The sequence below is a fragment of the Kogia breviceps genome, chromosome 14, assembly GCF_026419965.1.
Source record: "Kogia breviceps isolate mKogBre1 chromosome 14, mKogBre1 haplotype 1, whole genome shotgun sequence".
Lineage (NCBI taxonomy): Eukaryota > Metazoa > Chordata > Mammalia > Artiodactyla > Physeteridae > Kogia > Kogia breviceps.
The window spans coordinates 55,160,427-55,185,951 of record NC_081323.1 but is presented as its reverse complement, the minus strand read 5'-3'; the positions used below and the strand labels follow the sequence as shown (position 1 = coordinate 55,185,951).

General features: G+C 50.7%; 1 protein-coding gene and 1 non-coding gene across 9 annotated transcripts in view; one reads left to right on the top strand and one right to left on the bottom strand.

Annotated features, from left to right (window-relative positions):
* Positions 1-318: 318 nt before the first annotated feature.
* The window catches only part of FLYWCH1 (FLYWCH-type zinc finger 1), a 28,883-nt gene continuing 3,676 nt past the window's right edge, over positions 319-25,525 (bottom strand). The window contains exons 3-11 of one of the 8 annotated variants that reach the window (XM_067013976.1): positions 17,537-17,638; positions 16,327-16,761; positions 15,602-16,063; positions 14,188-14,631; positions 13,750-14,013; positions 9,844-10,107; positions 8,636-8,908; positions 7,426-7,498; positions 319-1,455 (exon numbers count right to left, since the gene is read on the bottom strand). In XM_067013976.1, coding sequence (XP_066870077.1) covers positions 1,416-1,455; positions 7,426-7,498; positions 8,636-8,908; positions 9,844-10,107; positions 13,750-14,013; positions 14,188-14,631; positions 15,602-16,063; positions 16,327-16,660 — 2,154 coding nt within the window. In that variant the 5' untranslated portion in view covers positions 16,661-16,761; positions 17,537-17,638 and the 3' untranslated portion in view covers positions 319-1,415. Of the gene's footprint in view, positions 1,456-7,353; positions 7,499-8,635; positions 8,909-9,843; positions 10,108-13,749; positions 14,014-14,187; positions 14,632-15,601; positions 16,064-16,326; positions 16,762-17,536; positions 17,639-19,987; positions 20,028-25,525 lie in introns of those variants that run through there. The other 7 variants (XM_067013979.1, XM_067013977.1, XM_067013982.1 and 4 more) reach the window with 7 other exon arrangements.
* On the top strand, positions 4,657-4,729 carry TRNAW-CCA (transfer RNA tryptophan (anticodon CCA)). Its single transcript has one exon. It is a non-coding gene; the product is annotated as a tRNA-Trp (tRNA).

Below are 25,525 nucleotides of genomic sequence, written 5' to 3'. Positions count from 1 at the left end.
TTGGGATGAATCAGCAGAGGATCAAGGCCTCTCTTTCAGCTCCACGGGGGCTGGGGAATGGCCAGCAGAAGCTGCACTGTCCCCCCGTGGTCTGGGAGCAGACCCCTCAGCAAACTTTCTGAGGACTCCCATCCACTCCTAGTCCAGCGGGCACCTGGGCCAGGTGACCAGAGGCTGCCCCAGGTGTGGAGGCTTCCCTCTGCCCAGCCAAACTCCATCACTTCCCACCACGTGGCACTGAGACATGTGGAGTGTATGCCTTTCTGGTGGCCATCTGTTGCTGCAAAGGGCATGTGGACATACAGCAGCTCTACACAGTAAGATATAAAATCAGGTTTATTGCAGGAAATGTATAGGCAGAAGGAGAGTCGGGGGGTGTCTGAGCTGCCACTGTCCCATGGCTGGACGGCAGGCTTCGTGGTCAGCTTGGCGGGAGGGAGCCTGCACCGTGTGCTCCCCCTGCAATTCAAGGAGCCCGCTGGGGAGGATGCGGCCCTGTTAGCAAGCAGCAGCCTCTGGAGTTCATGGGTAACATGGGCCCACTGCTCCCTGCAGGCCGGCTCCCTGCTGTGTCATCACACGGGAGAAAGGGTTGCGCCTGCTGTCATTAGGGTCTGCCTCTCCTCCTGCATCAGGCAAACATGGGTGACCCTGGTGGAGTTTGCACAGTGCTGGCTTCCTGCAGCCGTCAGGCTGGCTTCCAGGGCCCGAACAACACCTGCCCTGGGGATCGTGGACACTGGGTTTAATTTAAGTTGGAAAACAGCAAAGGGAACTCTAACAGAGGGAGTAGCAAGGCCTCTGGTTTCGGCCTGCTCTGTTAATGAGACAGCCACACCCCGGCAGCAGATGGCCAAGGAGCACGAAGGCCCACCTGGCACCTGTCCGGAAAACACCTGGGGCGGCTGGAACCGCACGGGGCAGCTCAGCCTGAAGAAGCAGGAACTTCCCCAAACGTGCCCCACCTTCGTCTTGAAGTGACCTCCACGATGATTTTCCACTTTGTGGAGCCGAAGCAGGACCACACCCAACAGGAAAGCTCTAGGAAAGCCGTGGGCTCTGAAAACGGATGGGTATTTGCACCAGGGGAGGGCCAGGTGTCTTTGTGAACGATGCTTCCTTCCTCAGAGCTTTTGGTGGCTGTGGCCCTCCCCATGTCACTCCACGTCACACACAGCTGCGGGCCACCAGCTCCTGGGGCTCTTCTTTGTCGGCAGGGAGACACCATCGAAGCGTTCCTCCTGGGAGGCCACTTGAGGAAATGTTAAGGCTGTGGATGCTTTGGAAGAGTGAAAGAGGTTTTGTCGAGCAAAATCTAACCGGATGGGAAATGCGGGGGTTCTGTGTGGACCTGGAGCATCCTTGATGCAGGCGACACGTGAGGTTCCTCTGCTGAGTCCGGGAGGAGGCTGGCCTCATTGGGACTCGCTGTCCAGATGTGTATCTTCCACCTTCCTAATGACAAAGAACCACACATTCATGATATCCATGAAATCCAAACATGTTGGAAAGAGATAATCAAGAAAGTTAAGGATTCCTGTAATCCCTTTCCCCTAGAGATCACCATCAACCAGATAGTTTTTATACACACTCATATACATGCATCACAGCAGTTCCTTTAAAACGTGAGATTGGGAATTCCCTGGTGCTCCAGTGGTTAGGACTCTGAGCTTTCACTGCCAAGGGCACGGGTTCAATCCCTGGTGGAGGAACTAAGATCCTACAGGCCATGCGGTGTGGCCAAAATAAATAAATAAATAAATAAATAACTTCATACCCTTTAGCTACACCCCTCACCCTAGGCAACCACTAATTTAATTTCTTTTTTTAGAAAAATATTTATTTTTGGCTGCGTTGGGTCTTAGTTGAGGCACGTGGGATCTTTCATTGTGGAGTGTGGGATCTTTTGTTGCAGAGTGAGGGCTCTTTGTTGCAGTGCATGGGCTTCTCTCTAGTTGTGGCACCCAGACTCCAGAGTGCACGGGCTCTGCAGTTTCAGAGCGCGGGCTTAGTTGCGCCTCCACATGTGGGATCTTAGTTCCCTGACAAGGGATCCTGCGTCCCCTGCATTGGAAGGTGAATTCTTAACCACTGGACCACCGGGGACGTCCCTAATCTACTTTTTATCTCCATAGATCTGCCTATTCTGGACATTTCATAGAAATGGAATCATACAAGTTGTGGTCTTTTGTGTCTGGCTTCTTTCACTTATCATCACGTTTTTGAGGTTCATCCGTGTTGTAGTGTGTGTCAGTTCTTCATTCCTTTTTATGGCCAAATAATATTTCATTGTATGAATGAACCATGTTTTATTTATTCATTCAACCATTGATGGATATTTTGGGTTTTCACTTTTTGGCTATTATGTTTAATGTTGATATGAACATTGGTGTACAGTTTTTTATGGACCCATTTTCAATTCTCTTGGACGTACAACTAGAAATGGAATTACTGGGTGAACAAATACTCTCTGTTTAACTTTTTTTTTTTTTTTGGCTGCATCATGCAGCATGCAGTTTTCCCGACCAGGGGTTGAACTCTCACCTCCTGCACTGGAAGTGCGGAGTCCCAACCACTGGACTGCCATGGAAATCCCTATGTTTAACATTTTGAGGAACTGCCAGACTGTTTTCCAAAGTAGCTGTGCCATTTTACATTCCCACCAAGAGAGTATGAGTTCCAATTTCTCCACATCCTTTAAACACTTGTTATTGTCTTTTTGATTTAGCCAACTTAGTGGGTGTGAAGTGCTAGCTCATTGTAGTTTTTGGGGTTTTTTTGGCTGCATTGGGTCTTCATTGCTGTGCACGGGCTTTCTCTAGTTGCGGTGAGCAGGGGCTATTCTTCGTTGCGGTGTGTGGGCTTCTCATTGCGGTGGCTTCTCTTGTTGCAGAGCATGGGCTTTAGGCGTGTGGGCTTCAGTAGTTGCGGCACACCGAGGCATGTGGGATCCTCCCAGACCAGGGCTCGAATCCGTGTCCCCTGCATCGGCAGGCGGACTCTCAACCACTGCGTCACCAGGGAAGCCCCCTCATTGTAGTTTTGATTTGCATTTCCTAAGGCTAATGACGTTGAACACCTTTAATTGTGCTTATTGGCCATTAGTATATCTTGAACTTCATAAAAGAAATAAAATCTTTGAAATAAAAACTGTCTATTCACATCCTTTGCCCACGTGTTAATTGGGTTGTCTTTTTATTTTTGCGGTTTGTGAGATCTTAGTTCCCTGACCTGGGATTGAACGGGGCCCTGGCAGTGAAAGCTCTGAGTCCTAACTGCTGGACCCCCAGGGAATTCCCTAAGAATTCTCTATATATTCTGGATACAAGTCCTCTATCAGATATGATTTGCAAATATTTTCTCTCATTCTGTGGATTGTCTTTTCACTTTCTTGATGGTATTATTTGAAGCACTAAAGTTTTTTTTTTTTTAATTTTTAAATTTTGGGTTGCATTGGGTACTCATTGCGTGCAGGCTTTCTCTAGTTGTGGCTAGCGGGGCTACTCTTCATTGTGCACAGGCTTGTCCTTTCAGTGGCTTCTCTTGTTGCGGAGCACGGGCTCTAGGAGCGTGGGCTTCAGTAGTTGTGGCACGCGGGCCTCAGTAGTTGTGGCTCGCAGGCTCTAGAGAGCAGGCTCAGTAATTGTGGCGCACGGGCTTAGTTGTTCCGTGGCATGTGGGATCTTCCTGGACCAGGGCTCGAACCCATGCCCCTACATTAGCAGGCAGATTCTTAACCACTGCGCCACTAGGGAAGTCCTGAAGCACTAAAGTTTTTTAACTTTGATGAAATCCAATTTATCTATTCTTTGGTTGTTGTGACATGTGGAAGTGTTGTCTACCAGGGAAGCTTGCCTGAGACTAGGGATCCAGGGTTTTTATTGGGCGTCAGTCCTGTAGGCAGAGGGTACCTGGGAGAAGAGCTACAGTCACTGAAACTCCAAAATCTCAAAGAAAAGCAAGTGTTCAGCAAAAAATCGCCTTTTTTGTACAAACAGGTAAGAATGAGCAATTGTTATCACTTAGGGACAGTATCAGGGTCAAGTCCTGGAAGCATCCTTGACCTTGACCCTGGAAGCTAAGGGTCAGCCTTGCAAGCAGGTTGTTCTAAGGACAGAAGTTGCAGGCCTGCTGTGTTAAATCTGTTCTGTACACAAGCTGTATGATATTGATTTACAGCTGGGAAAGCAATCTTGCATTCCTGGCATAAGTCCCATTTGGTCATAGTGTATGATCCTTTTTTATGTTGCTGGATTCAGTTTGCTGGCATTTTGTTGAGAATTTTTGCTTCTATGTTCCTAAGAGATATTGCTCTATAGTTTTCTTTTTTAAAAATTAATTAACTAATTAATTAATTTATATATTTTGGCTGTGCCAGGTCTCAGTTGAGGCACGTGGGCTCTTCATTGTGGCATGCATGCAGGATCTAGTTCCCCAACAAGGGATCGAACCCAGGGCCCCTGCACTAGGAGCACGGGGTCTTACCCACTGGACTACAAGGGAAGGCCCTAGTTTTCTTTTCTTGTGATGTCTTTGCTTGGTTTTGATAACAGTGTATTGCCGGCCTTACAGGATGAGTTGGGAAGTGTTCCCTCTTCTATTTTTGGGAAGAGTATCTGAAGGATCTTCTTTAAATATATGGTAGAACTTGGGACTTCCCTGATGGTCGAGTGGTTAAGACTCCATGCCTCCAATGCAGGGGGCCCGGGTTCGATCCCTGGTCAGGGAACTAGATCCCACATGCCACGTGGCCAAAAAAAAAAGAACATATATATATATATATAATATATAATATGTATATAAGTATGTAAATATATATATATATATAAAACATATATATATGGTAGAACTCATCAATTAAGTCATCTAGGCCTGGGCTTCCCTGGTGGCGCAGTTGTTGAGAGTCTGCCTGCCGATGCAGGGGACACAGGTTCGTGCCCCAGTCCGGGAAGATCCCACATGCCGCGGAGCGGCTGGGCCCGTGAGCCATGGCCGCTGAGCCTGCACGTCTGGAGCCTGTGCTCCACAATGGGAGAGGCCACAGCAGTGAGAGGCCCGCGTACCCCCACCAAAAAAAAAAAGTCATCTAGGCCTAAGTGGGAATCTTAGTTCCCTGACCAGGGATCAAACTTGTGCACCCTGCAGCGGAAGCACAGAGTCTTAACTTGTGGGGAGTTTTAAAATGACTAATTCAATCTCTGTACTTAGTTTAAGTCTATTCAGATTTTCTATTTCTTCGTGAATTAGGTTTGGTAGCTTTCTAGGAATTTTTTCATTTCATCTAAGTTATCTAATTTGTTAGAATGCCATTGTTCACAGTATTTCCTTATAATTGGTTTTTCTGGTCTAGCTAAATGTTTGTTGATTTTGTTGATCCTTTCAAAGAAACAACTTTTGGTTTTGTTAGTTTTCTCTATTTTCTTTTTTTAACATTAAAAAATATTTTATTTATTTATTTATTGTATTCTTGCCTGCGTTGGGTCTTAGTTGTGGCACACAGGATCTTTGTTGTAGTACGTGGGACCTTTTGTTGCTGCGCACCGGCTCTCCGTTGCAGCACACGGGCATCTCTCTAGTTGTGGTGTGCGGGCTCCAGAGTGCATGGGCTCTGTAGTTTGTGGCATGTGGACTGACTAGTTGAGGCACGTGGGTTCAGTAGTTGTGGCACGTGGGCTTAGTTGCCCCATGGCATGTGGGATCTTAGTTCCCCGACCAGGTATCAAACCCATGTCCCCTGCATTTGAAGGTGGATTCTTTACCACGGGACCACCAAGGAAGTCCCTACTTTTCTATTCTCTATTCCATTAATTTCTATTCTAATAGCTATTATATCCTTCCTTCTGCTTGCTTTAGGTTTACGTTGTTCTTCTTTTTCTAGCATTCTTTTTCTAACATGTAAGTTTGAGTTATTGACTTGAGATCTTTATTTTCTTCTTATTATTATTTTTAATTTATTTTATTTGTTTATTTTTGGCTGCGTTGGGTCTTCGTTGCTGCGTGCAGGCTTTCTCTAGTTGCAGCGAGCGGGGGCTACTCTTCCTTGCGGTGCGCAGGCTTCTCATTGCAGTGGCTTCTCTTGTTGCAGAGCACGGGCTCTAGGTGCGCGGTCTTCAGTAGTTGTGGCTCACGGGCTCTAGAGAGCAGGCTCAGTAGTTGTGGGGCACAGGCTTAGTTGCTCGGCGTCTTGTGGGATCTTCCTGGACTAGGGCTCGAACCCATGTCTGCTGCATTGGCAGCCAGATTCATAACCACTGTGCCACCAGGGAAGCCCGAGATCTTTATTTTTAATTTTTATTTAAAAAAAATTTTGGGGGGCTTCCCTGGTGGCGCAGTGGTTGAGAATCCGCCTGCCGATGCAGGGGACACGGGTTCGTGCCCCGGTCTGGGAAGATCCCACATGCCGCGGAGCGGCTGGGCCCGTGAGCCATGGCCGCAGAGCCTGTGCTCCGCAACGGGAGAGGCCACAACAGTGAGAGGCCTGCGTATCGCAAAAAAAAAAAAAAAAAAAAATTTTTGGCTGCACTACACAGCATGTGGGATCTTAGTTCCCTGACCAGGGATTGAACCTGTGCCCCCTGCAATGGAAGCGTAGAGTCTTAACCACTGGACCACCAGGGAGGCCCCTCAAAGTATTTTCTAATCTCCCTTGTAATTTCTTTGAGTCACTGGTAATACTTACAAGTATGCTGTTTAACTTTCATGTATTTGTGAGTTTCCCAAATTTTTTTGTTATTGACTTCTAATTTCTTTCCACTGTGGTCAGACAACATACTTTGTATGATTTCAATCCTTTTAAATTTGTGGGGTCTGGGGACTTCCCTGGTGGTCCAGCAGTTAAGACTCTGCGTTCCCAATGCAGGGGGCCTGGGTTTGGTACACAGTCAGGGAACTAGATCCTGCATGCTGCAACAAAGATCCCCCATGCCACAACTAAAGACCCAGTGCAGCCAAATAAATAAATAAATAATTTAAAATAAATAAATAAATTTGTGGGGTCTGGTTTTATAGCCTAGATATGATCCATCCTGGGGGCTGTCCCACATGTGCTTGAGAAGGACGTGAATTCTGCTTTAGGTGGTGGCCTCCTTCTTGCTCTGCATTCTCCCTTGGATCCCTTGTTTTGGGGGGAGATAGCTGTCATGTTTGAGGGCACTCAAGCAGCCCTAAGGAAATGTCTACATGGTGAGGAACTGAGGCCTCCAGCCCATAGCCATGTGAGTGAACAGGCCATTTGGAAGCACTTCCTCCAGCCCCACTCAAGCTTTCAGATGGGTGTACCCCCACTGACATCTTTCCTTCAACCCCAGAACCACCCCGCCCAACCACTCCTGAAATCTCGACCCACAGACACTGTGACAGACGTAAATATTTATTGTTCTTAGTCACTAAGTTTTGTGTAATTTGTGATTATGGTAATACAGTTACCCATAGCTCTGTTGGCTTTCAGGAGCACAAGTCTCAAAGCACAGTTGAACTTCAGGCAGAAGTTTTGTCTTTTCTGAGGAAAAAACATTGAAAACATGGATTAATAATTCTTTTCTTGCTGAAGCTGCCAGAGGCAAAGGCACACCTCCTGGAACGATGACCTCAAGGCCCTTGAGGATGAAGAAAACCAGGTGGAATGACTCTGATTGGGGGAGTCATTGGGGGAATTCTGGTTTTCTGATGCCCCAAACTACCTATGCCTGGTAAAATAAGCTGCTGGAGATCCTGAGTCAGTCTTCACCTTGTCACCAAAAAGACTGGGAGGCAACAATCTCAAAGATGGCACTCCCTTCACCCCAACAAAGGCAAACCACAGTGCCTCCTCCTTGGTTAAGCTGAACAGTGGCTTTCTCGTGGAAAAAAATTTTTTTTAAAAACAAATCAAGTTTCTTTTGTCTGTTTGATACAACTTGGATTCATTCCCATATTTTATAAGATGTGGCCTTTAATATTTCCATATAATTAATATGAGACACATAATGCTTTCTAAAGACTGGTTTTACTAGAAAAATGGTACAGATGAACCGGTTTGCAGGGCAGAAATAGAGACACAGATGTAGAGAACGTATGAACACCAAGGGGGGAAAGTGGCGGGGGGTGTGGTGGTGTGATGAATTGGGGGATTGGGATTGACATATACACACTAATATGTATAAAATAGATAACTAATAAGAACCTGCTGTATAAAAAATAAATAAAATAATTTTTTAAAAAAGACTGGTTTTACATTCTGTTTATCTGAAGGGAACCCATTTTCAGTTTGATACAGTTAATTATTTGCAAAACTACGTGTGTGTGTGCACGCACGGGACCACTCATGCTTGCGTGTGCACACACATTAGTATATTCTTCTAGGGTGGTCTATATTTTATCATCAGATTTTATCCATAAAAAGTTAAGACCTCTTAGTATAAAAGAGAGGAGAAAAATGGCAGTTAGAAGGGGAGTTGGTTTTAAGGATGCGACCGATTTATGTGTGTTTCTAGGTTCAGGAGAAGGAGTCAGTAGAGAGGAGGGGTAGAAGACTGGAAAGGTAGGAAGGCCAGGGAACAAAGGTCCCCAGACAGTGCCTGTCCCCTGAGGTGTCTGAACCTCGGGCTGGCAGAGACCAAGATATCCACAGCTCTCTCACCCCCACTCCTGTCTGTACCTGGGTCCTCCTGCTGGGCTGTGCTGGGGAGCCGCTCCCGCTGCCTCAGGGCCTCCAGGCCTGCCAGGTCAGGCAGGTGGCAGTGGCTGCGCATGACAGTCACCCGCTGGCCCTGGGTGATGGCTCGGCTGCGGCAGCCCATGCGGGCTTGGTCCCGGCACATCCAGTACACCTTCTCCCCGGCCGCCTTCTCCTTCCTGTAGAGGAAGGACTCGTACACCAGGAACCTGCCCCCGAGAGAGGTCCTCAGGAACTCCAGGGGCTGGAGGGTTTCTGGAAGGAACATGACATGTGAGTGGGGTGCCTGGGCCGGGCCTTGGAAGCAGAGGAGAGAGCCTGGGTGCCAGGGACAGAGACTGCTTCCTTTGTCCCACCAGCCAGCTCCAGCCAGGAAACTGCAGACCCTCCAACCCCTGCAGGTCCCACTTTGGTCCCTGCCGTCCACCCCAGCCTGTGCTGCAAGGCCCTGGGGACTAAAGCTCAGGCCACCACGGCCCTGATGCCCTGGAGTGCAGACTGGCTGTGTGTCTGATGGCTGTAGTGCTATTGGGGAGGCTGGCCCTGCAGCCGTCCAAACACTGAGCTTTCCTGCAGGCCTCTCCTGACCCTGCTTGGTCTTCATGCTGGCTGGCAAGCAAGCACTGCTGGGCTGAACTGGAATACTCTGGAAGGGCCATGGTTGGTCTGGACAGTGCACTAGGGGCCTCCCGGCTCCCTGTCCACCCTCCCCTCGGCCAGCTGGCAACCAATCAAATTCTCCCTTTTGAGACTTTTAAGAATCTGAACTGAAAGCTCCTGACATGTTGGGGTTGGGGTGGCTCGAAGGCACTGGCAGGGGTGGGAGGAAGAGGGGAGACAGAGGGTCCCCCAGGTCCAGGAGCACTGCCCCACAAATGGGTGCCGAGCACTTCCTGCAGCTGCCAGTAATGCCACTGCAGCCCCTGGTCCCGTTTTCTCCAGCGGTCTGAGTGGGTTTCTCCCACTGACAGCCCATCCCAGATGAGGACCAGTGCCATTAGTGCAGAGTCCAGATGTGGCCCCTGCCCTAAGGGAGCCCATAGCCCAGGAGGACAGACACCACTGGACATGGGCCACAGGAGGAATGTCCCAGCAGGCAGCCTCCAGCCTGCATTGAGCTGTCCGCAGGGGCTGCTGGGCCAGCAGGGAGACCAGGGCCCGGCCCCTGCCCACCCCCCTCTCACCCACACCTGAGCCTTCCCTCTGGGCTGGGCTGGGGAGCTGCTCCCGCTGCCTCAGGGCCTCCAGGCCCCCCAGGTCGGGCGGGTGGCAGTGTCTGCGCATCACCATGACCCGCTGGCCCTGGGTGATGGCTCGGCTGCGGCAGCCCATGCGGGCCTGGTCCCGGCACGTCCAATACACCTTCTCCCCGGCCGCCTTCTCCCGCCTGTAGAGGAAGGACTCGTACACCAGGAAGCTGCCCCCCAGAGGGGTCCTCAGGAACTCAGGGCCTCCTGGGGAGAAATGGGAGAGGGGGTCGGGGGAGGGAGAGCCTGGAGCCAGGCCTGGAGCCGAGGAACAAGTGGGGCCGGGGCCCCGTTCTCAGAGCCTAGAGCAGCATGGCTCCTGGCATGAGACCCACGGACCCCACCCCACGCTGCATCTACCTCCTCACAGCCCAGGACACAGGCCCCCCCATCCCCCAGACTCAGCCTAGTCTGAGCTCCCAGGGCTCCTTTCCCAAGCCTGGGAGAGAAGGGAGGCGGGAGACTGGTGAGGTGGAGGTCGCTGAAGGCATAGCCCATCTCCCCCACCTCATGGCGCCTGCAGGAAGGCGGTGTCTTATCTGAGGTGCCAGCAATGGGATGGCACAAGGGCCTCTCACCCCTGCTAAGTTGGAGGAATTAGTGGACAGGCCCTATGGGGGATAAGCAAACAGGAGCGAAATGGGAGTTGTGTGCAGCCCCTTGTGCGTGGTGGGCAGTGGGGCTGTAGAAGGGTCCACTCCCCCAGGGAGCCAGACTGTGTGGGCTTTGACCTGAGGGCAGGAGGGGAGGCAGGGAGCGGCCTGGGCCACTGTCCTGACGTGTTGAGAGTGGGGACCCGAAAGGTGGTCACGCCCTTTTGCTCCGAGGACTCCCTTCCCACCGCCCAGGCACCAGGACCACACAGGAGGGGTGGAGGGGGACTCGGGGGTCCGTCAGCACAGCAGCGGCGATGGCAGCCGTAGTGGGGGGTTGGTGAGAATGCCCTGGAGAAGGGGGGGCCGGGGTGGGGGGTGAGTGGCCAGAGGGGAGGTATATGATGTGGGGCATGTTTCTGCTCCCCCCGCACCCGATGAAAATGTCCACTGAGAGGTGAAAAAGGCACAGGGCATGAGGCCAGAAATTCAGAGAGGAGAGGAGACGGCAGAGATGCTGACCCAGGTTAGACGCTGGGCAGAGGGGGTCACCTGGTCACAGACCTGGCAAAGCAAGAGCTCGCCCAGCCTCAGGGGGGAGACTCTCAGAACAAGCAGAGTCCAGTGGCCAAGTCTAGGGAGGCCCGAGGTCCCTCCGAAGGAGGGGTCCAGGGCAGGCTCCAAACAGGGGGACTGATGAGGACTGTCTGCCTGAAGAGCAATGAGACAGGTGCCCACCCTGGGGGAGGAAGAGTCTGGGATGTGGGGGAGGAGGAGGAAGTCTGCACTGACATGAAACTCCCTGTTTCCCTGCCCAAGTCCCTGGAGCCAGCAGCCAGGCTGAAACCACTGCAGAAGGTTGGTCCTGGGGCACTGAGGCCTGGGGTCTCGAGGGTCGCCTGGTCGGCACCCACATACAGAGCATGTGGGTCTCTCCTTAAACCTGGCTAAGGACCACTGGCCACGTGGGTCAAAGATTCTCACACCATCTTACATGATGAAAAAGTCAAGACTCTTACACCAAGTATCACAAATGAGACCATGCAAAGCGATTTAAAGTGTATACAACAATCATTCCCCCTTTAGTTTTGCTGCTTTATACAACTGTGTGATCGACAGAAAATTGAGTGGCATGTACCTGGCTGGCAAATTTCACCAGTTGACAAAAAAAAAAAAAAAAAAAAGAGAGAAGCTTCACCCTGAATGGCAGAGGTTAAAGAAACTCATAGAGAAAAGGTACATGGAGAAAACAAGGCCACTGCCAGAGGCTGGATGGCAGGGCCGCTGCATTCCTCGGAGGATGGAATGCAAAGGAGTTCAATACAAGAGTGAAAGTTAAAAAATTAAATAGAAGGACTGGAAAGCAAAATCAAGGAAATGTCAGAAAAATGGGGACTGGAAAGTCATTGAACACGAGGAAATTTTCAGGAGTGAAGGACATGGTTTCTGGCCTGAAAAGGCCCCAAGTGCCCCCAGCACAGCCATGTACCACAGGGATGGAGACATGGACCCTATACCTTCAAGCAAAGACCCCCTGCATGCACCTCGGAAAGATGCAGTCACTTGAGCACAAACACCAGACAACCATGGAAAAGGAGCCACAAACAGCCACACCTCCACTGCAGTGTGTTCCCACTCAGCCGCGGACAGATTTATAGAACAAAAGTGCAACAGTGCGGCTTCCCTGGTGGCGCAGTGGTTAAGAATCCGCCTGCCAATGCAGGGGACAAGATTTGAGCCCTGATCCAGGAAGATCACCCATGCCGCGGAACAACTAAGCCCGCGAGCCACAACTACTGAGCCTGTGCTCTAGAGCTGCGAGCCACAACTACTGAGCCCACGTTCCACAACTACTGAAGCCCACATGCCTAGAGCCCGTGCTCCACAACCAGAGAAGCCACTACAATGAGAAGTAAGCGCACCGCCACGAAGAGTAGCCCCCGCTCACCACAACTAGAGAAAGCCTGCACACAGCAACAAAGACCCAAAGCAGCCAAAAATAAATAAATAAATAAATAGACAAATAAATTTATTTATTTTTTTAAAAAGTGCAACAGCTGCCTCAAGAGGAGGGGGCAGTGGGTAACTGCTGGGTCCTTGCCGTCTCTGGTCAGAAGTCAACAGGAGATAAAAAAACAATTGACAGCAATGGAAGGAAGCAAGCTTTAGGGAAGAGGGCAGCAGATGCCCTCAGGAACAACGGAAAGGGGACTTCCCTAGTGGTTCTGTGGTTAAGACTCTGTGCTTCCACTGCAGGGGGCACAGGTTCAATCCCTGGTCGGGGAACTAAGGCCGCATGCCGTTCTGCACAGCCAAAAAATTAAAAAAAGGAAGCAAGGAAGGAAGGAAGGAAGAAAGAAAACAAACAAAGGAACAATGGCTAAGTGGTTATTTGGGGTGGGAGTTGGGGATAAGGACGAGGTGAGGCCAGATCATCCCTAGGTACATAAACGTTATAAGGAAATGGGATAAAAAGAGAGTCAGAAAAAAAAATCAGAGATCTCGAGTTTGAGAGAATTTTAGGGCCAAAAAGGCTCTAAAGGTGACTCAGATGACTCAGAAAAGTATGGGACTGGGAACCCCCGAGGGAGAGCAGGGAGCAGAGAAGGTTGGGCCTAGGCTGCTCTTAGCAAGATGAGCCAGAATATGCGTTATTGTGGCCATGAGAGTCAAACATAAGCACTGTGGGGCCGACAAAGGTGGGAGGAGGGGGGCTGTGACCTTCGTCATAGAGCCCAGAGGGACGATGGTAGATGCTCAGGCAGAACAGCTGGAGGAGAACAGAAGCCAATGACAGGAATGGGTCACCGTCAGCCCTTAAGCCACGTATGTAGGACGTGCTTGTTCCTGGACACGGTGTCAGCCACCCACACTGGAAAAATGAGAAACCAGCTTGTGTAATTAGCTTTCTCTATGAATCCTATACATTCTTAAGAAAAAAGAAAGGATGAGATGGAGGAAAGGGAGCCTGGGTTGATCAAGTGCTGCAGAGATTCTGGGCTGGTCTGAGCAGGAGAGTGAAGCCCACTGCCCAAGAGAAAGAGTGATGCCCCAAGTCACCTAATCGACTTGGGGATAAGGTGAGGTGGACCAGGAGGGGGTGTGGGGGTAGGGAGAGGAGACAGGAGGGAGCTGTAACCTTCCAGAGGGTCCCCAGTAAGGATGGGGAGGATGCTTGCTGGAGGTCAAGAGAGAATGGGGTGGGCAGTCTGGGTCTTCTGATTGTCCCCCGAGGCTGCTCCCCGGTCTGGCCTACCAGAGCTCCCTCGCTGGGCCGTGCCAGGGCGTTTCTCTCGCTGCCGCAGGGCCTCCAAGCCCCCCAGGTCGGGCGGGTGGCAGTGGCCTCGCATCACTGTCACCCGCTTGCCTTGGGTGATGGCTCGGCTGCGGCAGCCCATGCGGGCCTGGTCCCGGCACGTCCAGTACACCTTCTCCCTGGCTGCCTTCTCCCGCCTGTAGAGGAAGGACTCATACACCAGGAAGCTGCCTCCCAGAGGGGTCCTCAGGAACTCAGGGCCTCCTGGGGAGAAATGGGAGAGGAGGTCAGGGGAGGGAGGTTGGAAGCTGGGGTGTGAGCCGGAGCAGGGCCTGGGGCTGGGCCAGGCCTGGCGTCGCCCCCCCTCCCACCTCCTGGGACCTCGGGGAGCAAGATTGGAGTGCGGGCAGAGTGCCAGGCCGGCGAGTGTGGACTCACCCAGGTCCTCGTCCTGGTCCTCCTCGCCCTGGGGCTGGGCCAGGAGGTCCTGATCTTTGGCCTTTGACCGCTTTCTGGGCCGAGGCCTGGTGAGAGTCAGGGGGCCTGGCCCCCTGCGGTAGAACAGGCTGTCCACGCCTTGGAGCAGCTTGTCCGCTTGGCCCCCGGGGCCGCCCGTCCTGGCCCGCAGCAACTCCATGGCCTTCTCCTGCTGCCGCCGGGCCTCCAGGCCCTCCACGTCAGGCGAGTGGCAGTGGCCACGCATGACAGTCACCCGCTGGCCCTGCGTGATGGCCCGGCTGCGGCAGCCATGCAGTGCGTGGTCCCGGCATGTCCAGTACACCTTGTCCCCCACAGCCTTCTCCCGCTTGTAGAGGAAGGACTCGTGCACCAGGAAGCTGCCCCCGTAGCAGGTCCTCAGGAACTCCAGGGGTGGGGGCCCTCCTGGAGGAGGAAGTGGGGAGGGGGCTGGGCAGGTGCAGGCTGGCAGAGTTCTGCTCCTTTAGTTTACTGTGCAGGGCAGGGCCCTGGGTGCATCCCCACTGATCGCCCACCCAGCGCCCCAAGGAGGCTGTGTGGCTTCTCTCCTGGTGGCCGGTGAGGAGGTCATGGCTCTGGGTGGTCAAACATCACATCCCAGGTCACACACTAGGGAGGGCCAAGTTGGCTCTGATGCCACACCCTGCCTGCTCAGTCACTCCCGGCCATACTTTTTCTTAGGACTTGTTTGAAAATTGTATCTAATTTTCGAATAACACATGCACACGCCATAAAATGAAATGGGACCAAAAGATACACAGTGAAAGACAAGTCCTTCTCTCCCAGCCCCAGGCACCCAGCCTTTGGGACCAAGCCCACCTCCCAGTTACTGGTAATAAAAACTGCCGCGAAGAACAAAACAAAACCCAACAGACAAAGAGTAAGAACCTCTGCAAAGACTCCATCTACCAGTTACTCAGTGACAGCAAACGCTGGACCAGGGCTGGCACTTCAGTGCCAGATCCCCTAACGGCGATGCTATCACACGCCTTAGGAGCGACCTCCTGACCTGCAGAACTTCAACAAGGCTGCCCAGCTACATGAGGCAGAGCTGGATCTTGAACCTGGGGCACAAAGCTCAAGCCTCCCACCAGGCCGATCTTCCCAAACTTCAAAGGTTACCAGAATCACGTGGGGTCCATAAACCTCAGGTTTTTGCATCAGGAAGCTCCAGAAGGACCGGGCCGCCTGGTTTACGAGCACCAGTTCTACCCCTTGGGCTTAACGATTACTTGGACGCACTTATATTTTAAAAATCGTTTTGACTTTGATCACATTAAGAAGCCACGTGGGACCCACATTTATCTTTGGGCAGAGGGAAGGGCTGTGGTTCCCACCTGCCTGAGAGTAGAGCTGGGGTTGGGGGGGCACTCACCGGTCCCCAGCGTCGGGCGTTTCTTGGGAGGCAAGCTCAGCAGCGACAGGGCTCGGAGCCCCTCATCCTCCTCGGGGGCTGGCTTGCTCAGCACTGGCCCCGGGGCCGGCTCCGGCTCCTCGGGGCACAGCCATGGGCCCACCCCCTCCAGGGGCTCCTCCACTCGGCCGCTGGGGCCCTGGGGATCCCCCAAGCCTTGGGGCAGGGCAGGGCTGGGCAGCTTCTGTCTCTGGCGCCGGGCCTCCAGGCCCTCCTCGTCGGGCGGGTGGCAGTGGCCCCGCATCACCGTGGCCCTTGGGCCACGGGTGATGGCCCGGCCCCGGCAGCCCAGCTCGGTGTGCTCGCGGCACTTCCAGTATACCTTGTCCCCCACAGCCTTCTCCTGCTTGTACAGGAAGGACTCCAGCACCAGCAGGCGGCCCCCAAATGGGGTCCTCAGGAACTCCAGGGGCTGGGGTGCTGCTGAAGGCAAGGGGAGGGCCAGGTCAGCTGACATAGAGCAAGGCTTGAGCCAGGGGCACGGATGGGAACACAGGGATTGGGGTGCCCTGGGATGATGTCTTGCGATTATCACATCAGCCTGGGTCAAGGTCCAGGAGGCCCTGCTCAGAGCAGGGAAGAGATGGCTAAGGTCACCTCACTGGAAAGGTGGGTATGCGAAGCCCAAGTCTGAGCATGCAGGGCCACAAAAGTGGCCAGACAGGGGCAGCTGGCCCGGAACTCACCTGTGTCTGGCTTGCTGTGTTTCAGTTCCTGGGCCTGGGGGCTTGGTTGGACTGCCCCCTGCTGTTCCTCTACTGGCAGGATCTGGGGGGTCCCAGCCAGGGTGTCAGGGCCAGACATCTCCAAGGACAGGACACAGTGCACTGCTTTGGGCTGGGAGTCCACTCCATCCCCATTTTCAGTGGAGGCCGTCAGTGGGACCAGTTCGGAGAAGTCCGTGGGCTTCGTGGGAGCTGCGGGGACGACATCTGTGCCCGGCTCAGGGGACTCAGGGGAGGGCTCCTGGCCGGCCTTCACGCTCTCGCCCTCCTGCTCACTGGGCTCGGGCAGGGGCATTCCGGGACCGATGGCCTGGCCTCCAGGCCACACTCAGGCCCCAGCAGATGGATTTTTCCTCCACCTCTCTGGAAGGAACCCAGCAGTTCAAGGGCTCCGTCCTAAGGCAGGAGGCAAAATCCCATTAGTGGAGATGCCCTTGGACCTGGGTTCAGGAAGAATCTGGGCTGGAGGTTGGGGCAGATGGGGCTGCCTCGGTGCCCCCGGGGAAGGACCTGAATGGAGCCAGAGAACGCTGGCCTGGTGCTTCTGCTCTCTTGGTAGCCTTGGGTTCGTCACCTCCCCCAGCCAAACCTCACTTTCCCATCTACAAAATGTGCCCAAAACAGGGCTCTCAAGGGGCTACTGGGCTGACCAAGGTGCTGACAGCTGTGAGTTACTAGGAATCCAGGCCCACAGGTGCTGAGCACGGGGTGAAGTGCTTCCACAGGTTTTTCCATTTAACCTTCAGCCCCATGTTATGAAAATTGATCTTTCTCATTGACCCAGGTTACAGATGAGGACACTGAGGCATGCAGCCATGAAGGCAGAGCTGGGAGTCCAGTCGAGGTGGGTGCAGAGCCTGCCCCGCACAGCACCTGGGGTACCTCATCCAGGATAACAGGAACTGGTCTTCCTGAGCACCAGGTGTTGGGGAAAAGCACTTTGGGGACGTGAGTTCAGGTCACCAACCCTCCCAGAATGCCTGGTGCCCTTCACCCTGACACTGTGTCACTGGGAGCATGGGCTGGGCCCCTGCTGGCACTCTGCAGACCCCAAAGGAGGAGCCTGGCCCTGGGAGGAGGTACTCTCTGGATTCACAACTAGATCCATCCCCCATCCCAGGCGAGAGGCCCCAGGGCACCCAATGCTAGGGGATCCTACAAAGGCAGTGACCTTGTGTCTGAGCTGGTGCTGGCTCTGCCTCAGCTGAGTGGGGACAGGGCTGTGGAGGTGTCCAGAGAATCCGTGGTCACTGAGGGCTCCTTGGCTTCTGGTCTGGAGAAGCAGAAAGGATGGATGACAGGCAGGGCTGGCCTGGAGACCGGGGCCCTGGGACATCAGTGTGGGGGCATGGCATCAGTGGCCGTTTTGTCTTTCTGGGGACTGGGTGGTGGGTGCATGTCAGGGTCTTTCCCATCTATCAGTACTAGCCCAGAAACAGGATGCGGCCTCCCAGCACGTTTCAGCTTCCCCACCTGTGAGCTGTCATCCCCATCCCAAGCTCTACAGTTCTAATACCCGGGTCCCCCATTCCTGCTCCGACATTTTCTGGTCTGGGGCCCACATTCAGCTCCCAAGGCCGGTCAGCCCAAGCGCTTGGCTCCTGGGTCTCGGTGGAGACGGAGCCAAGGCCGACGGTGCAGGGGGCGCCGCGTCCCCTACAACCTCTCCCAAACCCCATGCACTGCAAGCCTCCACACCCAGCCCCGGGCAGCAGCAAAGCCCTGTCCTGAGGGGCGAGACTCAAGGAAATCCAGATAACAGGTAATGGGACACAGGACTGGGAGTCCCCGGCCAGGTCTGTCCTCCAGCGTCATCCTCCTCCGGCCCCCGGACAAGCCAACCCCTGCTCCTCCTGTGCAATCCTCCCGGCTCTGCCCATCCCGCCCCACAGGGCGATGTAGCGGTACTGGGGACTTGGGGGCACATGGGGACCGGACGCAGCAAGATAGCGCCGGCGTCTCAGCGGGCAGAGCCGCTCGGGCGGGAAAGGGTTACGCGGGAAGTCACGCCCCCTTGCCGCCCCCGCCCCCGCTCCCGCTCGCTGATTGGTCTCGGCCCACGTCCCTCCGCCGGCAGCCCGCCTCCGGGGCTTGCGCGCTCTGGATTGCCGGGCGAATGAGCTTGGTCTCTACAGGGCGTCCTCTCCTCAACGAGGTAAGAGGGCGCAGAGAAACTGGCCCTCCCTTCCACAGGCCTTTCAGACAACTCAGGACCCCAAAACGTTGCGGTCACTGTCCACCCAGCATGCATGTTCCTACAGGACCAGGCGGTTGGTCCCTGCCGTGCAGAGGGACAGGAGTTGAGGCTGCAGGGACCCCGACACACCAATGGCCTCAGTCTCAGGCGATCAGACGCCGAAGCCCGGCCTCCTTCAGGCCACTGGGGGTTGGCATGACAGAGAACCCCCACATTCCCGTGAAACTGTACCCAGAGTCATGTGTACCCCGAGTCAGTGTAATTCTCTCAACTAAAATCTCTGTACCTCAAAGGATATGGAACAAGTTCCAGCGCAACAAAAGACCTTGAACTGTGGCTGACTACAGACTGTGGAAAAGCTTGGCTCCTTGCCAGTGGGCTTGAATTTAGATTCGATTGACGGTTCCCATTCTCAACCATTAAAGGGCCTTAAAGTGTAGACTAATGACCACAGATCCTCCCATAAAGTATGCAGGCCCCTTTGCCATGTGGTCTTGAATCTGGACTGGTCTCCAGCCCACACTGGTCACTTGCTGTAGCCAATACAGTGTGGCAGAAGCTCACTGTGTGGGTTTGGACGCCCTCACCCTCATGGACAGGGGCTCTGAGACTGCCAGAGAAGGAAGCTGTATGAAGGGCCACATGCAAGGGATGGAGGCACTGCCAGGCGTGGAGGGAGGCCATTTCCAGTGTACAGTCCAGCAGACCCTCTAGCTGTGTGTAGCCACAAGAAGGAGCCTGGGGAAACAAGCCCAGGCACCTCATGGAACCCTGATCAATAATAAACTACTGTTATTTTAAGCCAGTAAGATCAGGGCTCATTTGTTATGCAGCAGTAACTGATATTCTTGGCAAGTGACTGAACCTAGTCGGTTTTGGCTTTTTGACAGATGAAATAATACTAATGGTTGTGAAATATCCAATATCAAAGTGCTTTTGAACTCTTGAACTCTAGGGGCCATGCTACACAAATTTTAAATCCCTCAGATGATCACATTTAAAAGGCTGGTAACCCAGTGAAAGGAATAAAAATATTAAGTATAAAGGATAGCAAATGAGAATTACTTATTTAAGAAGTCTGTAACATGAAATAAGCCAGACATAAAAGGACAAATGCTGTATGATTCCACGTATATGTTGTACCTAGAGTAGTCAAATTCATAGAAAAAGTCAAATGGTAGTTGCCAGGGGCTGGGGGGAGGGGAAATGGGGAGTTAGTGTTTAAATGTTTCAGTTTGGGAAGATGAAAAAGTTCTGGAGATGGATGGTGGTGATGGTTGCATAACAATGCAAATGTATTTAATGCCACTGAACTGTACACTTAAAAATGATTAAAGTGGTGGGGTGGGATGAATTGGGGGGTTGGGATTGACATATATATACTACTGATACTATGTATAAAATAGATAGCTAATGAGCACCTACTGTATAGCTCAGGGAACTCTACTCAATGCTCTGTGGTGACCTAAACGGAAAGGAAATTCAAAGAAGAGGGGATATATGTATACATATAGTTGATTCACTTTGCTGTACAGTAGAAACTAACACAATATTGTAAAGCAACTATACTCCAAAAAAATTTTTTTTAAATGATCAAAGTAGTACATTTTTGTTAGGTATATTTTAACACACATGCAAAAAACAAAAACAAAACAAAACAAAAAAACTCAACTATAACAAACCATACATAGTAATGCTCCACCTACCATACTGGTGAATGAGGTTCTCCATACAACGCAGATTTCTGATTAACTAAAGTTATCCCTCCATGATTCTGAATTTTACAATTTCTCTCTCTTTCACAATTTATCCACTGAGGATGGATGCTGCCTAAGCTCTAATGACTCATCACTGTCTGGATAAAGACAGCATACAATTTTTATCCTGATTTGGAAAATGAAGTGTCCCATCCAGTTCCCTTGGCACTCCACCCCCCGGGGGCCCTTTCTCCATCATTCATATCCTGCTCTCTCTGGTCTCCAAACCTCTCTGCCTCCTCTGGGTCTTTGCATCTAGAGTTCTCAGGTCCTAATCTTAGGTCTCCTATATCCTAAAACAAAACCTCACAAGACCCTCTCCTTCCCTCAACAGTTAGACTTTGCAGAAACAGTCCATACCCCTTCCTTCTCACCCAGGCCACCTGGCAGCTGCCCCCCAACTCTGCAGACACCACTCTCCTGTTGGGCCACTGTGCAGGATCAGCACCTGTTGGGTCAATCCATAATCCATGTTTCCCTCTGAAATACCTGCTCTGGCCTGTATGTGGTCTATCCATGCAGTGGAATTTATTCAGCCATAAAAATGAATAAAGTTCTGATACATGTTACCATGTGGATGAACCTTGAAGACAGTATGGCTCAGTGAAAGGTGCCAGACACTAAAGTCAGCATGTCATATAATTCCATTTATGTGAGATGTCCAGTAGATGCAAATCCATAGGGACAGAAAGTAGATTAGTGGTTGTCAGGGGCTGGAGGGGAGGGAGGGGGAGATTAGGGAGTGATACTAAGGGGTGTGGGGTTTCTTCTTGGGGTAATGAAAATGTTATAAAATGGGCTGTGAATACAATAAGACATTGAATTATATACACTTTAGTTGGGGGAACTGTATGCTATGTGAATCATATCTTTATAAGATTGTTTAAAAAAAACCTTATAGGGAATCCCCCAGTGGTCCAGTGGTTAAGACTTGGTGCTTTCACTGCCAGGGCCCGGGCTCAATCCCTGGTCAGGGAACTAAGATCTCGAACAAACAAACAAAAAATCCTTATAGGTATGACTCATGTCCCCAGGGTCACCTGGATAAAAAACAGTTTTCTGCATCAGAAACAGGCTTCTCATTCCTGGGCCTGGTTTCCTCACCAAAGGAGAGGGGTGGCATGGACTATATACTGAGATATTTTGTAAGTTGCTAAGATCTTATTGTAAAAACTACATAGAAAACATTTTAAAATGTTGAGAACTGACACTCATAAATCACCCACGAGCCTGCCACTCAAATGCACAGCTGTTTCCATTCTTGTATTAGTGCCTTTAATATACACGTAATTTTCTGTTGCACACACATGTGTTCAACATGTTTGCTATTTTATTCCTCTTTAGAGTGGGAAGCCCACACCTGCAGACCAGATGGAGCCCTTGTGAAGGACCAAAGCATTATGTAACGCAGGCCCCTAATATGAACACAAATCTAAATCCTCAGCAATACCAAAAGATGACCACAAGATGGCAATGTTGCTCCTTGAAAGGCACGTAGAGCATCCTTGGCAGAATTAGATGTATCACAACGTTTAAAAACTAGAATTTGGGAGTTTTTCCATATCAGACAAATAATTTATGAAGACATCTGAAAATGTTTGTATTTACAAAATATATTAGGTAGAAAGCAAAATCCAGTTAACATATCGGCAAAGACTATGTTTTCTAAGCTAAGGTTTAAATTTTAAAAAAAAAGACCAAAATATTCCTTGGACCGTGACACTGCCTCTAGACCTCAATCCACTTCATTTCTTCTGTCTCATCTCAAGTCTCAAGTCTGGTCACATTAGTTATTTATTGACTAATTTTATTGTATGTACTTGTGACTTTAAAAAAACCTTAAATAACCGGGAGGAAATATCTCAAAATGTTAAAACTAGTAAGGAAAGCAATTTATTTTTTCCCTTAAATTTCTTTTGTTTTCTCAAAATTGTTTACAATGTGCATGAACTCTTTACAGTGGGAAAATAGTAAACACTTTAAAGATAAGCTGCATCACCTTGCTTGGTAATTTTTTTCTTTAACTCCATAACTCTCAGGAAAAGTAGGGATTCCATTCCTATGCAAGATGCGTCATACAGAAAAATAAAGAGTAATATAGACAGGGGACTTCCCTGGTGGTCCAGTGGTTACGACTCCACACTTCCAATGCAGGGGGGCATGGGTTTGATCCCTGGTTAGGGAACTCAGATCCCACATGCTGCATGGTGCAGCCAAAAAATAAAATAAAATAATAAAATAAAATCCAAAGAAATTTTTTAAAAAAGAGTAATATAGACAATGGGACAGAAAAACAAGTGAAAATCAAGTACCTTGCAGTCTGTGTTGTGGGCCTTACATGGCCTCAAAGACATTTCCCCCAAGATATTTATTACCCACAAAGGGAAAGATAATGACTTGACAGGGGAGAAATCTCGCATACACAGCCTTAAGTGCTCAAGGTCAACTTCACCAGTAATAAGACATATCAACACCATGACCTCCTTGATAAGATGCACCAAGGAGGACACAGCATCACCTCTGTGATATTCCTGCCCAGAACGCACACCCCCATGTGGCACCCCCAAGCCACATGGAGGGACGGTCTACAAAACAACTGACCAGGACACTTTGAAAGTGTCAAGGTCATCCTGGACAAGGAAAGGCTGAGGGCCTGTCACAGACTGGAGGAGACTAAGGAGACACAAGGACAAAATGCAACATGGGATTTCGGAACAGAAAAAAGACATTAGGGGAAAAGCTGGTGAAATTTGCATATGGTCAATAGTTTAGGTTAATGGTTTTGTACCCACGTGGATTTCCCAGATTTGCTCACTGCATAATGTTAGGTAAGATGCTGACATTCAGGGAGACTGGGTGATGAGTATAGGAAAATTCTTTGTACATTTTTTTGCTATTTTAAAAAAAGTCTAAAATTAACTCAAAATAAAAGGATTTTGAAAACCCAAGTTTCAAACTTACAGACACAATGGAAGTTGACAGAGAAAATAAATGACCCATAGGCCTCCTGGGTGGAAGGGTGGGGGAGGAGAGGAGGGGACACAAAAGGAATACTCTCTGACCCAGAGCCATGTGGTTGGTCCTCGAGCTGGCACCTGAGCCAGGAACAAAAATCCTATAATATCACGCGTACCTCAAGTATGAGGACCCAACAATCTCCCTTCACCATCATCCCCACTCTGCTTCTGGGGAAACTGAGGCTCGGGCCTGAAGCGAGTGGCCCAGGACCACACGGGTAGTGAGAGTCAGGCCTTCAGAGCTGCATTGATCAGCCCTACAAACCAGCTATGTTATGGCTTAGCACTGTGGCTTCCAGCTGATCTGGCCAACTGGAGGCACCATGGGAGACTGGAGGGTGTCCCCGAAGCGACCTGCCTGGGGTGGCTGCTCCAGCTCTGCTGGGTCCTGCCTGCCACCCTGGCTGCTCTGCCGGGCCTCGCTGTGGGGGTGGCATCCCGCCACTGCTAATCCCTGGGCTGCTCACCATTTCCCATGTGGCTTCTCAGCTCTTCCACCACCAGGGAGAACAATGAAATTCCCAGTGAAACCTTACGGTAGTTTCTATTTTCCCAGATGGTTTCCGATCACACATGCTTCAAGAGTCCAAAGGACTGTGATCACACATTTCATGTTCACCAAATACCAATGAGGTGCCTAGCACTAGGCGAGGGTTTTGCATGCTTTATTCCATTTTATCTCCCCAATACCCTCACCCATTAGGCCTGTTGTTGTTTCATTCACAGAGGAGGAAACTAAGGCTCACTCTAAGATTCCTGTGACCGAGAGCCAGGCCGCTAAAGGACAGAGTCAGCACTCAAAACTCCTGTGTCTGTTTTCAGAGCCTAAACTCTTAATATAAGTTAAAATGGTTCTTTTCAATTTGAGGATTCCAACCCATAGGAATCAACGCAGTAGGTTAAAGCTGGCGGTTCTCAGTCATGGTGATCTGCCCACCAGGCGACATCTGGCCAGGTCAGGAGACATTTTTGGTTGTCATAGCTAGGGGGAGGGGCAGGCTACTGGTATCTTGTAAGTGGGAGCCAAGGATGCTGCTCAACATCCCACAGTGCCCGGGGCAGCCCCCACCACCCTCCCCAGGAATGATCTGGTCTAAAACAGCATCAGGGTCAAGGTTGAGAAACCTGATTAAAAGCAGCACTTGAAAAATAAAACAGAACAGAAAGAGTGCACCCATATACTGAGGTTAAGTACAGTTTTCATGAAGCTTTTATTTCAATTATTTGTATATGTAATTCTGGTCTCCATAAGAATTACTCAGGGCACTTGATAAAAATGCAGATGCTTAGAGCACAGGATTCCTGGAGCCCCTCCCTGTTACCTCCCCACCAACCAACCAGAAGAAAATCACATATCCTGCAGCCTCACCCCAAATTTTGCCTATAAAAACTTTTCCCTGAAAATTATTGGGAGTTTGGGGTTTTTGAGCACAAGCCACCCATTCTCCTTGCTTGGCCCTGCAATAAACCTTTCCCTGATAGTTAAAAAAAAAAAAAAATCAGATGCCTGGATTTCCCATCCAAAATTCTGATGGTGAGTCTGGAGCAAAATTCAAGAATCTGGATTTTTTAAAAGTACCCCCTGAGACTCTGGTTCTGGTGGATCATGGACTTGGTTTGAGAAACACTGGAATAGATGCCCTTGAGGTTAGGTGGCCAGAGGCTAAGTGACCAACTTAATAAGGATTTGAGGTTTTCTTTATGTAGGGCAACACATGAAGTGTTTCACATACATTACCTCATTTAATCTGTCACATTGTACAGGTTCCCTCATTAATGCATTAAACAGAATCATTAACATTTGTTTATTTTATATCAGTGGGAGAGTCATGTTTGCATCTTTTTAAATGATCCTTTAATAACAATTTAACAAGTTTCAGACACCTTAAGATATTTTGGGGACCTCAAGAAAAGTGGAATTTGTCCAAGAAGAGTGGAATTTGTCCAAATTTTAAGTAGTACAGGTGAAATCTAGGGGAGAAAGCTCGTTGGGCACGGCTTTAGTACCTTGGGATAACAAATACCAGACTTTTAAAAATCCAATCTGAGGTTCCTCACAGAGACTTCCAGCAAAACAAACTCAAGAAGGCCTAGAGGTGAATTAGCATGCCTGCCTCACCTATGTAAATAATCAGGCCCAATCTTACTGGACCAGCCTTATTTCATGCAAAAAATATTTCATTGAGATT